The sequence below is a fragment of the Schistocerca cancellata genome, chromosome 6, assembly GCF_023864275.1.
Source record: "Schistocerca cancellata isolate TAMUIC-IGC-003103 chromosome 6, iqSchCanc2.1, whole genome shotgun sequence".
Taxonomy (NCBI): Eukaryota; Metazoa; Arthropoda; class Insecta; order Orthoptera; family Acrididae; genus Schistocerca; species Schistocerca cancellata.
Window position 1 is genome coordinate 400,884,959 of NC_064631.1, and position 18,260 is coordinate 400,903,218.

An 18,260-nucleotide genomic window follows, 5' to 3' on the forward strand; every position below is an offset into this window, starting at 1 on the left:
CAGAAATAGGTGTGTGTTCCTCTGGATAATGTTTTGCGTCCACTCCTATTAGACAAAGTAGGAGGAAGTCCCAAGGAAATTTCCGATTGGAAGTATGTATTAAATAAACACTGAACGTAAAGAAACTGAAGAGAGTACATTTCACCAAAAGAAGGTGAAACTAATGTCGCATCAAGCATAGATAATAAACCTATAGGTCGCAGTCTCTGTTCAAAAAATACACATAGACAGCATGCAAGTACATTAATAAATATAATAAATGAGATACCAAAGCATGCTTGAGTTGTGGTCTTACTAACGAATACAGGAAGTACTAAATACTACAGACCAGTTTGATGACTGTCTTCATTCTCAAAAATACTGATCACGAAAGAGAGACTAATGAGTTACATGAATGAAGCACAGTATGGTTTTTCAAGCAGGAAATGTACAATAATGGCCATTACAAGAGTTCACAAATGTGAACTGGAAGCTCTCGACAAGGATGACTGTGCTACAGGTATATTCTTAGACTTGCCGATGGCTTTTGACTAAACAAGCTAGAAGCACTAGGTGCCTGAAGAATAGCAATAGAGTGGTCCCAGTCGTACCTGTAAAATTGGTTGCAAAAGGAAGACAGATTACACATCTGCACATGATAAATTTTTACTAAAACAATTGTCAGACAAGAAACTTGTTAGGTGTGTGTTCCTTAGGATAGTGTTTTGGGTTCACCCCTACTAAACAAAGCAAAAGAAACCCTCAAGGACATTCCCAATTGAAACTACTTATTAAATAAACATTTAACATAAAGAAACTGAAGAGTGTACACTTCAGCACAAGAAGGGAAAACGAATGTCGCATCAAGCATGAATGATAAATCAATAATAATAATAATAATAATAATATAATACGAAAATAAAGCTTTAGGAATGACTGCTGACTGCCAGTTAACATGGGATGAACACACACAAAGATAATAAATAAAAAGCACCAGTTTGCTTTTGTTCTACAATATTATTTTTATTGCTAACCGGTTTAAGGAAACTGGTGCTTTCCATTTATTATTATAATGTTGTTCTACCAAGAACCGACAGAATATTCTGTTAATACACACAAAGAGAGTGACAAAAGAATGTCCTCACCATGTTAAGCTGTTAGGGTTCTCTGTCGTCAGTTTGTAGCAGCTAATGAGTTATGGTGACATTCTGTTACAATATACACTAAATTCTTAGCTAAGGATTCTTTCTCAGGGACAAAAGGCATGAAACATTGACACAAACTGCAGAAAAGAACCTTAAGAATAAGTAGAAGCAATAGTTTGCCTCCCTGTAAACAATTTAAAACATATATTTTATCCATTTTGTTGGATAACACCGCAGCTGTTTTCGTAAATTACACTCTAGGAAGTACTGCAGCCATAAGCTTTCTTGAAATGTTATTTATAACATTACTTGTTTCGGACCTGAGCCCATAGTCAGATGTTACCACTGATTTCTTGCATGTTTCACATTTGTATCCTGTGCATAAGTTCAGAAGGTGCAAGCTTAAAAAATGATTCCAAAGTATATCAAAGCAAACAACAGCAAAAGTGCACAACTAGCAAGAAGTCAACATTACCATCTGACAATGGACTCAGGCTCAAAACTAGTAATGTGATGATAAAATCATTTCAAGAAAACTTGTGGCTGATTGCAGTACTTCCTACAGTGCAACAATTTAATAGTGGTTCTAAAAATTATCATGGAACGAGAGCCAGTTTGGACGCAAATTTACCAAGGAACACAAAATTCGAAACAGCATTTTCTAACAGGGAATAAACTTGCATAATTAATTGCCCAAGGAGATGAAAACAATAATAAAATATAGCTGTTTAAAAAAGACAGCTGAACTGCTCATAAGTAATGCATGCTGCACAAAGATCAATTAGAGGGCCCAGCCATGGTTAATAGTGAGTGAAATGGGACAACTAAAACAACAGCCACATTAAAATACATGGTCACAAATTTCTTGTAAAATCATGTGCAAAAATCTATAGTGCACCATAGTGATGTGGTCATCCCTTGTGCTCAAGATATCTCATCATGGTGTCGGGGGAGGATAGCAAATGACATGCATGGGGCATAGTTGCTTGTTTATGAGCCTATAGTCAGTTTTCCAAACAGACTGGACAGAATGCAAGAGGCATAGCAGCAGGTTCATAATCCAGGAATCACCAACTTGTGTCAGGGAGTGTTTATCTGGTGAAAACTGTAAGTAAGTCAAAGAACATTGCAAAATATGGACTAAACAAATGAAGCAGTACAGTTGTTAAAGCCATTTACACTGACTGACCATTGTGATTTTTGTTTTCCTAAAGCATTTCAGGCAAATGCTGAGTCAGTCCCTCCAGCGTGGCCACATCTGACTATCTGTCCTAGCCTCATACAAACACACTTATAAATTCTATGTATATTATGAGCTATTTATTTTCACTGTATTATGATGACATGCTATATCATCATGAGATGATCCCTGGATGAATAAATAAATCAAATTCAACTCCAAGTATGAACAGCACTTATCAGCATAGCGATGGTTTACTGTTAATACAGTATACAGAATAAGTTTCCACGTTTTGCTTGCCTTTGTATCTTGATTTGGTCCACATCCCCCTTCTTCGCACTATCTACCTTCAAACCTGCTAACACCCCCCCCCCTCCCCTCCCCCTGCCATATACGGTAATCCAAAGACCTCACCTTTTGCCCCAATCCCAAATTCAATCATGCAGGACTTGTTAAAGACCTTCTCTCCTTCTCCTGGTCCCTACTATTTCACCCACCACCCTACCAACCAGACTCAACCAAAGACCAATATTGAACCTTGCCTAACTCAGTTCACTCCTTCATCCAACTGTGATCCACTCCAACTGCCCCCAAACAACTCCGTTAACTTTCCAGAGTTTCTTAACCTCAAACTTTGCCTCACTATCATTCACCAAACCCCTCAACATGCAGACTAACCTTACATCCACAGAAATAAACACAGTCCACCATCTAAAAACTGATCCCAACATTATAATCCTACCTGTAGACGAAGGCTCCACCGATGTTGTTCTGAACCGCAAGAATTACCTAGCGAAAGGACTCTGCCAGCTGTCAGATACTTCCACCTACAAACCTAGCCACAGTTACCCCATTCTAGTAATCCAGCAGGATCTTGAGAACTACTCAAATCCTTTGGCCCATTCCAAAACCTCTCCCCCGAGTCCATCTCTTTACTCACACCTACCACTCCTCGTACTCCTACCATCTACATGCTTCCTTAAGTCAATAAACCTAACCACTCAGGATGCTCTATTGTGCCCGGTTACTGTGCCCCAATGAAAAAATCTCTGCTCTTGTAGGCCAACACCTTCAACCTACTTCTCAGAACTCAGCTTCCTATATAAAACATACCAACCATTTCCTCCACCGACTCTCCACAGTTCCTGTTCTTTACCACACAGTGCCCTGCTTTGTCACTATTGATGCCACCTCCCTGTACACTAACATTCCTATTGCCCATGGCCTTACCACTATCGAACAACTGAACACTACCTTTCCCAATGCCCGACAGATTCGAAACCAACAGCCTCTTTCCTAATCAACGTGACAAACTATATCCTCACCCACAATTACTTCTCCTTTGAAGGAATTACCTACAAACAAATCCAGAGTATGGCTATGGGCACCTGCATGGCACCATCCTATTCCAACCTATTCATGGGCTATCTAGAGGAATCCTTCCTAAACACCCAGAATCCTAAACCCCTCACCTGGTTCAGATTCACTGGTGACATTATTGCTATCTGGATCAAAGGTGATGACACCCTATCCACATTCCTCCAGAACCTCAACAACTTCTCCCTCATTTGCTTCACCCGGTCCTACTCAACAAGCCACCTTCCTAGATATTGACCTCCACCTCGAAGATGGCTACATCAGTACCTCCGTCCATATAAAACCTACTAACCACCAGCAATACCGCCACTTCGACAGCTGCCACCCATTCCATATCAAGAAGTCCCTTCTGTACAGCCTAGCCACCCGTGGTTGTTGCATCTGCAGTGAAGAGCAGTCCCTCTCGAAATGTAACAAGGGTCACTGAAGCCTTCACTGATTGTAATTATCCTCCCAACCTTGTACAAAAACAAATCTCCCATGGCTTATCTTTCCACTCTCCCACCACCTCCCAAAGCCCCCCCCCCCCCCAATCCAGCCATAGAGGAGCATTCCCCTCATAACTCAGAACCACTCAGGACTGGAGCAACTGAATTACATTCTCTGCCAGGGATTTGATTACCTCTCATTGTACCCTGAAATGAGAAATGTCCTGCTCACTATCCTCCCCACCCCTTCCACAGTGGCATTCCACGATCCACTGAACCTACACAATGTACTTGTCCATCCTTACACAACCCCTGCTCTCAGTCCCTTGCTTCATGGTTCATACCCCTGTAATAGTCCTAGATGCAAGACCTGTCCCATGCATCCTCCTCCACCACCACCTACTCCAGTCCGGTCACTAACATCACCTATCCCATCAAAGGCAGGGCTACCTGTCAGACTACTCATATGGTCTACAAGCTAAGCTCGAGGCGCTGTGCTGCATTCTAGGTAGGCATGACAACTAACAAGTTGTGTGGCCACACAAATGGCCACCGACAAACTGTGGCCAAGAAACAAGTGGACAACCCTGTTGCTTAGCACGCTGCCAAACATGATATCCTCCATTTCAATGGCTGCTTCACAGCCTGTGCCATACGGATCCTTCCCACCAACACCAGCATTTCTAAACTGCGCAGGTGGGAACTTTCGCTGCAATACATCCTACATTCCAATAACTGTCCTGGCCTCAGCCTCCGTTAGTCACTGTCCTCACCCATCCAGCCCCTTCCCTGCTCCCATTCCAGCACTACAAAGCCATCATACCCAGTCCTTTTTTATTTATTTCTCTCCTTTTCTGCTACTCCCCACCCTCCCCCTGCCCACCGTCCAACCTGCAGCACTGCACAGCCCGCCATACTATCTTTCCTCACCCAGTCACCACTCCCATCATGCACTGGTGCTGGTGCTGCTGCTTGCAGTGTGGTTTCAGTTGGCTGAGACTGCAGTCGTGTGTGTGAGTTGCGTATGTGGGTCTACTGTTGGCAAAAGCTCTAAGTGTGAAAATCTTTTTGTTGTGGTTGTCTGCAACTCAGCATCTCCACTATATGGTGAGTAGCAACTTTCCTTCTCATAATATAGTCACATTCCATTCTGCATTTTCCATTGTTTAAAATTTCTAGAAATGGTGGTGAATTGCACTTACTCTAAACATAGAAAAATGTTAGTATGTGGATGAGTAGGGAAAAAAAAAACAATCTTGTTTTGTTTGAATACAGGATTAGTAGTGTGCTGGTTTACACGGCCATAGAGTAAATATACTGGCATAACACTGCAAAGTGACACGAAATGTAACTAATATTTTGGGTTGGTAGTAGGGAAGGCAAATGGTCGACTGTTTTATTGGGAGAATTTTGGGAAAGTATAGCTATTCTATAAAGACTGCATATGTAACAAGTAACTCATCCCCGAGTGATGCTAGTGTGGTTGCGATCCACAACAGGGCAGATTAACCACATATATCCCATCGTATGATTTATCATATGCTTCCTCTTCTCAGGCATATTTGTTTTCAGAAGCTCTTAACAACTGAAATATTTCTTTCATGTTTTATTATTAGTTTGAAAGTCCATTGTTGAAACTAACAGTATCAGTGGAGATCAGGATTGTTTATTTCCTGGTGGGAAGCATTTGTTCTAGTGCTGTTGACTCTCCTGCCACTCGTGGACAGGCGGTAATAATAAAATCATAATTTTCAGGTTCATAATTTTTGCACCTATTATTATGGATTAGTAATCTGAATACCTAAATGCAATATACAAGCACAAATTGGAAGAGAGTACTTTGTTTGCTTTGTTGTGGTTCTGGCTTATATCTTTACAAATGAAATATAGGGTGGGCAGTAAGGGGTCCTATATTTTTGCAGATGTAATTTGGAAAAGAGAGGGATTTAGAAGAGGTTCTAAGTATCCCGTTCTTCACAGAAGATGATGATGACACTGTGTGACATATTTGATTCATGTCAGGTGCCTGAATTTGTACTTGTTCCACCAAACGATGGTGAGGACACTGACAAAGATGATGCAGGTAGTGATGCAGAAGGACAACCCACCACTGTTGCTTGTTTAGTGAAGAAGGTTCTGGGACAAATTGCAGATATAAGGTCAGTAAATACTGACGGCTTTGTTGAAAATGTTACATCTTTATTCACTTAAGGCGAAAACCCCTGCTGTTCCAAATCGCAAGGCGAAAATGCCTGCTGTTCCAAATCACGATCGCTTTCCCGAGTTACGAAAACAAGACCCTGAATAATAGAAAGACTAGACTCTTGACAAAAATTTGGGGTATCTCGTGATCTTACACTTGATATTATAGAACATCTCCACACATCAAACTCAATTCCAATAAATCTTTTTCGTACAGTTTCTGATGCTTATTTGGTTGAGATTCTAATGTGAGAAACTCTGAAACATGCTACTCAAAGGGGGACACGACATACAAATATGTCATGATGACCGCTACAAATATATCACTATTTTGCTGTTATCTAGATATTTTAAGTCATGCATAGACATACGTATTGGGAGACCAGACCTGACAAACAATGTCCTTGTTTTGAATTCTATCTCCAGAAATACTTTTGTCAAAATTTATAGATTCTTCCATGGCAATGATAATGACATCATTGAAAACAAAGAAAGTTTATAAGGCTCAGCCATTAATTTCACATCTAAATAAGAAATTTCAAGACATCATAGAGCCTCTAGGGTCCAACTTCTCCTTGGATGAAGCCATGGAGCCTTATTATGGACACCACTTTATGAAACAGTTTAAAAGAGACAAACCAATTCATTATGGTTTCAAATGGTGGTGTTTAGCTAGCTCTAACATATCTCACCAAATTTGAGCCATATGTTGGGGAAAGTCAAAGAGATCCCCATAAGCCACTGGGACATTCTGTAGTTGAAAAGTTCTGTGTGGGCTACATCCCTCAGAATAGTACAGTGTACATCGACAATTACTTTAACTCTTTGCCCCTACTTGAATCTCTTACTTCAAATGAAACCAAATGCATAGGAATCCTGATAAATAAGTGCTTGGAGAAGGCACCCATGCCAGATACAAAGCAGGCACCATGAGGTACTAGTCTTGTTGCACAATACAGAGAATCCTATCACACTTGTAAGATGGAATGACAATAGTCAATTGACACTGGAGATAAATCTATTAGATGAAGGTGTATTAGGTGAAAGTACAGGCTTGAGGTGTAACAGAGAATCAAGAAAGGTTTCCATACCACAACCTTCACTTGTACAGAAATATAATCGCCACATGGGAGGTGTAGATCTTTTTGGCAATCTACGATGTCTAACACTTTAATAAGATCAAAGAAATGGTATTGGCCAATGAGCAGGTTCTGCGTAAGTGGTGCTGTTGTGAATCCTATACCGGCAGCTAAATAACAGTTTAAGCTTATTGGAATTGTATTATACTTTCAGTTCTGACTTCGCCCAACACTGAAAACCCAAGATGTTTGAGGCCATGGTTTCTGTCACAGGTGCAAGACAGATTTGATAATGCTGGACACACGATTGATGAGCAGAGCACACAAAGAATATGTGGAGATTGTGGTACATGCATAAAATTACACTGTGTAAAATACAGGGTGGGACTCCATCCAAAGGGATGTTTAATTTTGTATCTGCAGCGCCAAGAAGACTAAGTTGTCTAATAAACTTATTTTTGTCATTTGTTCTTTATTATTGCAATGTCTTACTTTATTCATGTAATGCAGTAGTTATTTTGTTGGTTCTACTATATGAATTTGCCATGTATAAATAATGTAACCTTAAAATGTAAATAAAACTAACATTACAGTACATGTTTATTATTATTGTTGTTGTAATGACTGACAACAAAAAAAATCAACATATTACTTGTGATAAAATGGTGTAAGGAATTCTACCCCTTACTGCCCATCGTATATAATAATAATAAAAATGAATTTAAGGCCACCATCATAATGTGATTATCAACCCATGCAGGTAGAGCATCCGAAATTTTATCAAAATCTAAAAAAAATATCATGGGATATAATGGGTTAAAGTCATCAAAGCAATTCTCAAGCATGCTCCAAGATTTGTTACTATAAGGTTTGATCATCATGCAATTATTATGGAGATGTTCTGTGAACTCAAATAGAAATCCCTGGAGACAAGACTACATTCTTTTAGAGCGGTACTGTCGAGGAAATTTAGAGAACCAGAATTTGAGCAAGAGTGAAATGATTCTACTGCAACAAATGTAGATTTCACTTAAGGATCAAGAAGATAAGCTGAAGACTAATTAGGGTTCACGTGAAGGCTTAGAGTGTCTTTCCCTCAGCACTTAGGAGTGGAACAGAAGAGGATGGGAGGTAGATGTTGCCAGGGTGTATCTTTCACAATGTGGATGATAGTACCCTTTGTAATTTAATTTTTGAACTTTTGCAGGTTTATATTTCATATTTAAATAAACCATATTGTTCTGACAAGTTGATGCATGGAAAAGCCTTTGTAATGGACAAATTTTACTGACTCCCTCATGTGACTATGGAGATCAGGAGCCTCAATTCATACAATATCTCAATTTATTATTTAGCCACTTGCATGTGAACAGTAACATGGCATCTTTGGGGGCAATTACTTCCTACTTTTCCTCCATACTAGGGATAAGGGAAATTCATTGGCTTTTTTCAAACTTGACCAGCAGAAGTGAGCTACAAAGGCAACAACACACATTCCTACTGTTTTCAAAACCTGGTCTTTTGAATGGTGTGTGGGACACCAGATGCGGAAGCTTCCGGAAGGCCCCCATCCTCTCAGCTTTGAGGCTGTTTGCATCTTGCACAATCACTGATTGGCACAGATGGGCATGTGTAGTGGACATTTGAGATTGGCTGACACCACCCCTCTATAATATTTTTGTTAGGGACTCTGCATCTAGAAGAGGATGTTAGCCTCTAAGACCAGGCACTACTATCCCAGGCTTCACATAGTATGTGGGTTCTAAGAGTAAATTCGTGCTGAAATTTACAAGTTAGATTGGGTTCAAACCTGATGGCAACAGTGACTTCATTTTGTGCATTTCAACAATTTCATGAAGTCACGTCAAGAAGTCAGTGCAGTGTGATACTGACTCCTTTAGTTTCACAATCAATTATGGTTACGACGCATTTCACAATATTTCTGGAATTAAAGTTGAGTGAGTCTACATTCATTGTAAGATGGGATTGATTATTAGATGCATGCAGGACACTATCATATCAACCATAGTTTGTGCTGCTACAGTGTACCATCTGTTGCCAGTTTAAAGAATGCCAATTTTGCCTATGTCAGGTTTTCAAGATTACAAATAGACCTCAAAAATAGTAACTCCTGTAAACACTTACTGCTTACAAAGAGTACTTACACAGAAGCAATACAGTGCTTAGGATAATACAGTGTAAGGACTATCTTAAATTTCCCTGCACATTTTAAAAATAAGCCATTTTTTCAAATATTTTTGTATGTTGATACTGCCACAGAAAATCAAATCTACAAGCTAGGTAGGGTTAATTTAGAAGAACTCTGGGACAGAGATGGAACAGGTTTGGAATTTTTCTACTCTACAATGACCCTACAGGTATTCAGGTTTCCAGCACAGAGATATGACGTTAAGTCAATGAGGTCCGACAGGCGAAAAGAGGATAAATTGGCTTCTATACGAAATGTATTTGGTTTGCTTACCAAAAACTGCATAGCACAATATTCTCTTGGAGAATATGTCACTGTTGATGAAATGCTTCTCAAATTTCAAGGACGATGTTTTCGAATGTACATTCCATACAAACCTGGCAAATATGGAATAAAAGTGTTCAATCTAGCCAATGCAAGAATGGTGTACACATCAAATTTGGAAGTTTATTTAGGTGAGCACCCAGATGGACCGTATAGGATGATGATGTCAAAAGGTAGTGTAATCATATTTCCAAAACATCAAGGAACATAACAATGGATAACTGGTTTACGAGCTATGAAATGGCCCGGTCACTTCAGAAACACTATAAATTAACACCTTTGGGAACAGTAGGAAAACAAGACAAATTCCCCAAAATTCATGAACACAAGAGCTAGAAATGATTTTACAAGTATCTTTGGCTATCAGAAGACATGCACATTAGTGATTTACATACCAAAGAAAAACAGATGCCTACTTCTGATGTGTACTATACACCATGACAACAAAATAGGTACAACAACTGGGGAAGAAATGAAGCCAGAGATGATAACTCTGTGTAAGGCTACTAAGGATGGGGTAGATTTAGTAGATCACATGTGTACAACCTATGATGTAGCAAGAACTATAAGGTGGCTGTTGGCCTTATTCTTTTGCTTACTGAATGCAGAAGGCATAAATAGTCTCGTCATCTTCAGAACTAACAAGCAGGGGGAGACCCCAAGGAGAGACCTTCTGAAATCACTTGGAAAGGCTCTTGTTGGTGGGAAGGCTCTTGTCGGAGGCCAATTACTACACAGGGCTGACAGTATGCATATCACCCGACCTCTCAAAAGATCTGTCACCACACTGGCGGGGGTCAAACAGCAAGACGATGGGATTGTGAATCAGAGTATGGTGCCTAAGAGGACAGTCCTATAGGTGTGAAGATGGCACACGCAGTGTATTTGTTACAAACGCTCTAAGTCTGTGTTTTCAAAAAACACTCACGTTTAATTTGTAAAGTCTGCATGTAGTGGACTGGTGTGGTAGAACGACATGTGGAAACAGTACGTTCAAAACACATTGTGGAGACTCTGTCTCCTTACATTGTCTTCGTACATGTTTTCTATTCATCTGTTCATACCTGAGGTGGTTTTTCGTAGCTTTCATTGTTCCATTCTGTGTGCTGTGACACACAACAGTCACATTAGGCAACCATTTTTGTCCTTTACAGTATATAAATGTTAGAATCACTATCCAATTTGCTTACATAGTAATAAAAGGACAACAATTTACTCAAACCCAAAGCAAAATGTATTTGTTTACTTCATCTAGGCAACATACATGAATGTGAAGCCCCTTTTGTGCTCCCTATCCTTAACAAATCAGACATGTCCAGGTCAAGTCTGTGAGACCCCTCGTAACAATGGCAGTACTAACACAGTAGCAACACACGGTTAAGGGATCTTACTCATTTTGGAGGGACTCCCCCTTCCAACAGACTTTATTTGTGAAATGACTATTATTTAATAACAGGTGCCAGTAGGCTCACAAATTGTGTGTGTGATACGTGCATTTGCATGTGTGTGTTTAATTTTGACAAAGGCCTTCCTGGCCGAAAGAATTTACTTGTGACCGTCTTGTTGTGCCTGTCTGCAGCTCAGCATCCCACTACATGGTGAGTAGCAACTTTCCTTTCCACAATAGTGTCACAAAGCATAGTTACACATAACATTCGCACATTAGCCACTGACACTTCTGCCATCCACTGCAATGAGAACAAGGCAGCTCACACATGAGAATTTGAGTTAAAATAATCTACAGACTAGTAGCATAGTTTATCTACTCTAGTGCAACTACAGAGATTAAAAGTGTTACACGTCAATAAGTGATGAGATCTCCAGGTATATTTAAGATATGTTCAGAGTAGCTTCTTACTGCGTTAAATCCTTGACATACGAGATGGGCAAGTGTGTGTGTGTGTGTGTGTGTGTGTGTGTGTGTGTGTGTGTGTGTGTGTGTGTGTGTGTGTGTGTGTGGTCGCACGCGTGCGCAGAAATTCAAAATCTCTCTATCCATTGTCATGACTGTACATTGCATGCATTCAATTAGTACTGTAAGGGATAATTTGCATATTGAATCAGATTTCCAGAAGTAAATACGTAAGTATTTAATATCAACACAAAGATGCCAACTAACAAGTAAATTAGCACTTTGCAGAAAGGGCATTCCGCAACCTTTATTAGTGACAAGGTCAATAGCTTAGCAAACAAGGACGAACTATAAATGCTGTTACTTTACCTGGGATCATTCCACATGCCAAATTGTTCATAAAGACAAGCAGATTTAAAAGAAATCCTTGATCACTCCATTACATTACTCAACTACCTATCTGCAATAATTCAACCAGAACAAAATAAGTACATCATGAAAGTGCAACCATTGCAAGATCTGTGTCCATTAGCAGCAAGGAAAAGCACTGTAGCTTCACACCAGAAATATTTAGATTGCTTGCAGAGGTTTCATTTGAAACAACCCTACTACTGAAGCTTGCCACTGCTATTTTACCCAGAATGACATTTTATATTCCAAATATTGGCTTAAAATAATAATAATATGAAATTATAGGTGTGGTAATTTACAAATCCACTTAACCATATTGTTCCAATGATATTAAGGTAAGTTAAACAGCCAATACATCACAAATGGAGCCCTGAAATAATTATTGGGGCTAGTCTCTAAAACTTTTTTAAGTCTCCGTGTCTCAGTTATGAAGTTGTGTCCACCCCACCAGATCTTTTAGATTACAGAACCCTTCTTGTTGTATTCTGAGCAATTTCCACTATGGTAGCATTGGAACTGTTCACTGATCAGTTTCAACCAACTCTATCTCATTTGTTAAAATGCTTAGGTCTTCAAAAGTTTCACAGATAATCAATTTCCCCTGAACTTTTTGCAGGCCCAAGTTGGAAACATGTTAGCCATTCAGTTTTTCTCAACATTTTCAAGAAATTCATAACCAAGTCCTAATTTTAATTTTATAATGGTAGCAAAGGAACAAAAAGAAGAGGCTTTTAACATCACATGGTACCAGAAACCCTTTTTGTTTATTAAAAGATAACCACTGTGAAAAAACTGACATCAAAACCTTCAAGCTTATCTACAGTATTAATATTATCATATGACTTCCTATAACTCATCTGACCTCTCTGACCTAATTACCACTTCACTGTGACGAAGCAAGCTTGCTTCTGTAGGTACACTTTAATCTGTAATGGTACTCACTAGATGTTCAATGGGACTATTAATCTCTAAGCAAAAACAAATCTCTAATTGCATTGTACCTTCACTTTCAGTAAAGCTGACAATGTTGAGAAAATTCTTTATGGAAAATTGACAAAAATGTATCGAAAGGAAACAAAAAATTTTGAATAACTGCAACAAAAAGTTTCTTTTTACTTTTAATGCATTCAGTAAAGTACAAAAAATTATGCTTTTACAGCAAACTTCCTTGGGGGGAACACACGCTTTCTCCAGATTTCTTTCCTTGTCTTCAGTTTTGCCTCATGTTTTGTTAATGCACGGCGCATAGCACGAGTCTTCTTTGGCCTCAGATCAAGGGGCTTGTATTTCTTATCCTAAAAAATAAAATACATATTAATCTGTTGCCAGATGGCCTGTTTTCCATACTAGATATATGAACACTGTCACTCACCTTGAAAAAATTTCTTAAATTTTCCTTCTGTTTCTGATGCATTACAATGTATACTCTAGCAATAGCTTTGCGAACAACACGTCTGAAAAAAAAAAAATTCCAAACTGTTAAGAACAGCTAAGAATACAAAGATATAAGATTACAATTTCACAATACCACCTTTTTACACAAAAAAAGGCCATGTCACTGGCAGGCATTAAAAAATTCAGTACCTTCCAAACCAAAACAATCACATACTTAAAAACCATAAACATAACACTGCTAATTCTTCTAAAACCAGTGGTGCCTTATGATCATAAAAAGCATTAGCACAACAAACTCAGTAAAGCGATGAGAATATGAAAGGGAAAGTAGCTACAAAAATACAGAGTTTTAAGTAACAAGGAGAAAGCAACTGCCACAATCATGTGAGCACTTTCATAAATGATGCAAGAAACAAAGCAGTAATTATATTGATATCTGCATACATTCTTCCTCACCAACGGCCTTGCTGCAGTGGTAACACTGGTTCCCATCAGATCACCAAAGTTAAGTGTTATCTGGCTGGGCTAGCATTTGGATGAGTGACCATCCAACCTGCCAAGCACTGTTGACACGCAAGGTGCACTCAGTCCTTGTGAGGTAAACTGAGGAGCTAATTGATTGAGAAGTAGCGGCCCCCGTCTCGGAAATTGTCATACAGTCAGGAGAGCAGTGCTCTGACCACATAATCCTCCATATCCGCATCCAGTGACACTTACGGGCTGAGGATGATATGGCAGCCAGTCAGTACCATTGGACCTAAAAAGCCTGTTCGAGAGGAGTTTTTAATTTTTATACATTCTTCCTCTGTTCAAGGGTGTTTACCTTGCACATCAGAATAGCCATTGCCATATCTAGAAGTGACAGCATGAGAGCTGTAAGTCACCTACATAGAAAGTATTATGAGGCTGCTGCAACAAAATTTACTAATTAAATGGTCAAATCTATCTCTTCCATCCACAAATCAAACAATAATTAGAAGGCAGCATGGTCATCAAGAACTGACAACTCTGTGGGTTTTCCTTCTAACTATTCTTTAAAAAAAAAAAAATAAAAATAAATCATTGCCTCATCCCCTCTCCCCCACACAAATTGGCAGTTCCCATTATACCTCACAGCAAGCACTGACAACATTCCTGCACGGAACACAGAAGTGCGCAAATGGCACTATTCTACATTTTTACTGCCCGATTGAAATGAACTATTTCTGTTACCCTCATTTTATTTTGCTGCAATTCATCTTTCAAACTGTACGACTGCTCAAACTTCAGTACGCAAAAGGATTTTTGCAATCAGCAAACCCAAGTTTTTATTTGTTCCACCTGAACTTTACTCTCTTCGCAAATTTCTACTTTATTCCCTTCACAGCTTACTCCCCAAATTCCTTTTCAAACTATCCTAAAAATATACTAAAATGCTTAAAATTTTCATGTTTATAATAGCCATAATTACATGTCACCACACACTTTAAAGCACAAGTATGTGTGAACATACACAAAGAGCAGATGTTCGTAAATAAGCCTTGCTGTACCTGTTTTCCATACACTTGTTACTACTACTTTGACAGTAAGGAGTAACAAAATTTTAATTCTAATGTACTGCTCGCCCTGACAATACATACCCTGTTCTTGGGCTCATTACTAGAAGGTTGTACAAATTACGCAACCAACAATTCATATCAGGCAGATCCAATAGCAATTTCCAAAAAGCCTCGAGTATCTAAGTCATCCTTCACTGTGAGCAATATATAACATACGTGTGCCGAGGCACATTGAGTTAGTGGACCGGTGTAGTCACACATATGATATATTAATAAACATTGATCCACTCCAACGACTTAAAAAACTAAAAATATTATACCACATTCCCTTGTGAATGGACAAAATAATGTAAATACGGAAGCGTCCGATCCGGCCCGTCTGCTTTGACCCATGACTTCACAAATATGGCGGAAACGGCTATAAACCAAGATTCAAATATGGTGCATATAAAGTCGTTATGTACACATTATGAAGGCGAAAATATATCAAAAAACAAACACACACACACATACACACACACACACACACACACACACACACACACACACACGTTCCACAAAAAGCCTAATGACACTAACGGGACAAGTGCAGGAAATAGGGGTTTTTTGGGTGGAGACAAACTAAATATAAACAAATTTAGACACCCACCCCCATACAAAACCACGCAAAATGACAAAAACGACATCACAAAACTCCCCAAATACCACTAAACACAATATCATCTGGAATCGGACACTTCCCTTGAGCTATATAGCTCAACAGCAGCTCCTGATCCCATAGATTAAGACCTAACACTTCCCTTGAGCTATATAGCTCAAAAACATCTCCCAATACCAATATTCACAGCCACACATTGGGATCAAACACTTCCCATGACCTGTTATCCTTACGACATCTCCACATACAGCCGTCCCTGCTCTGAGACGCCGGAACTTTAAGCAAGCCTCATTTCTTCACGACTTCATCCAAAAATCCAGATAGTTGAAGAAATTTTACTAGAGACAATGCACTGTCCCCCATCATAGCCAACAACCGAAAACTGTTGACCCTGTCAGTCATATCCATACCTACCAAAGACATAAAAAAAAGCAATTTACCAAAATTCACACGACGCCACACTCGCAAACTAAACCACAAATATCACTTAACACATCACCAGAGAGCACCACCGATCACATCAAAACGACACCTACAAACACGTCACTCTCACAAACTAAATTCTGCGCCGTCGTGACGTCACACACCATTACAGCCTTATGTCATGGGTCAAAGCCGATGGGTAGGATCAGATGCTTCAGTTGACCCAAAATAATATTCAGGCTCCTACCTCCAATTATTTTTAAGTTCTCATTAATCCTTCCACCCAAAAGGAACCAAATGCTTGCTACTATAAGATGTTTGCATTAATTTAAAAAAACCAACGGGAGTCATATCCCTGCTCTTACAAAATATTTCTTGATGTATATCATTTAGGACTACTACACTGATAGGGGCCTGAACTAGCCTATTACTAGGTTAGAATGTAGTATAATTAGTTCCCCTTTAAATTTGGTGACATGCTTATTTGAAGCATATCTCGAACTCTAGGTCGAGTGGAAAATTGGGTGAAGCCAATGAATATGAAGCAGTTGTGGAAACAGACTATGTTACACCTAAAGGCCAAGTTCACAACACGTTTAATGCACTTTGTTGCCAACTACAAGATACATGAAGAAAAAATGTAAGACAAATATAAAGAGTATTTTCATGCACATTATGCATGTATAACTATAAAAAATGCAAGCGGGCATTGTGTAATTAACCTAAACACTGTAATCCATGCTCAACATTCCTACCCCAGAAACTACAACTCATTTCCTTGTAAGTTCCATACATGTAAACTTGCTCCACGAACATATCCCTGAACATTTAACAGCTGTGATGGTTTCAAGCAGTTTTTTTTGTGAATTAAGGTAACTTCTGCAGGTCTTCCTGCATTACATTTTCTGGCAATACAGTGTTACTCTACAGGACAGCACTGTAGGGATTCTAACAAACCATCCCCTACACTCTGATGGCACACCACACCATGTATAGCAATGCATTTTATCTTATAGTCATATCCTAACTTCTTCTCACAGCATGTGAATGCATTAAGCAGCTTAGCTCTGGCTCTGAGCACTATGGGACTTAACATCTATGGTCATCAGTCTAAGAAGCTTAGCCACTTTAAATACAATAATTGGCAATACAGCAGTACTGATGCTGCCAATTCTTTTCCTGCCTTTAATGCATTAAATATTTTCAGCAGGCTTGTTCCATTGAATGGTAAAAGTTTCTGAGGTTTAGTAGCAGCAAGACAATTTACATTGTATGGTACATTACAATTTCACACACAACATATTAGCAAACCCAGAATCATGCACTTATACCCCCGGCTCATCACTAATCAAATTTTGCTCAGGTTTTCTAGCAAGACTACAACATTATATTAGCCATTATGTTATTACTGACAGATGAAAGTTCCTCTGTATCAACTTATTTGGTATACAAACAGTACAACCATGCACCATTTACATCTTAACAATTCAACACAGTGAGTCGGATCCTTTAGGGCTGTATTCCTGTGACAATGGGGAAAAAACTAACTTGGTTAACAGAACGACAAAGATTCTAAATACTTTCGACCATACATACATTTTGGACAATTTCGACGCCGCCCCACCAGTAACCTTCGCAACTCGAAGATTCGTGAGTTCTGTTTTCAGCTCATCGAGCTGCTTCAGCAGCTCCTTCTTGTCTTTCGTACGAAGTTCTGAACACTTAACTTTCCCCTATACCAACAAAAAGAAAGAATTTGAAATAACGTGTACATTTACATGGTAATCTACACATCTGTAACTGCTACTGTAAATTCTAACAAACGAGTATAACAATATTATACTACCATTTCGTTAATATTCTATGCAAAGTTTCACAATGAATTTATCGTAACTCAGGCTGCGGATTGATCGGATACAGAAACATTCAAGAACACATGTGTACTCACCATTTTCGCTGCGTTGAGAACCTGAGCGAAGCAGCGATATTTCTTATATCAGAGATGCTCTGAAACATTTGGTACCAATATTGCACAACAAAATTCCGAGAAATTTTTATCA

General features: G+C 39.1%; 1 protein-coding gene across 2 annotated transcripts; it reads right to left on the bottom strand.

Annotated features, from left to right (window-relative positions):
- Positions 1-13,291: 13,291 nt before the first annotated feature.
- LOC126190734 (60S ribosomal protein L35) lies at positions 13,292-18,217 on the bottom strand. 2 transcript variants are annotated; one of them, XM_049931223.1, is made up of 4 exons: positions 18,149-18,217; positions 17,797-17,933; positions 13,559-13,640; positions 13,292-13,481 (listed from the first exon to the last, which is right to left on the bottom strand). In XM_049931223.1, the coding sequence occupies exons 1-4, from the start codon at positions 18,149-18,151 to the stop codon at positions 13,332-13,334; spliced, it is 372 nt and encodes a 123-aa protein (XP_049787180.1). In that variant the 5' UTR covers positions 18,152-18,217; the 3' UTR covers positions 13,292-13,331. The 2 variants fall into 2 exon arrangements, with proteins under 2 accessions (XP_049787180.1, XP_049787181.1); XM_049931224.1 differs by having other exon boundaries at positions 18,047-18,175.
- Positions 18,218-18,260: the final 43 nt, after the last annotated feature.

Bases quoted from the DNA above. Each gene is read 5' to 3' on its own strand.
- LOC126190734 (XM_049931223.1), bottom strand. The intron at 13,641-17,796 runs GTATGTATGGTC...TTTTTTTTTCAG, and splicing joins GCGTCGAAATTGTCCAAAAT to ACGTGTTGTTCGCAAAGCTA. The intron at 13,482-13,558 runs GTGAGTGACAGT...TTTATTTTTTAG, and splicing joins ATTTAAGAAATTTTTTCAAG to GATAAGAAATACAAGCCCCT.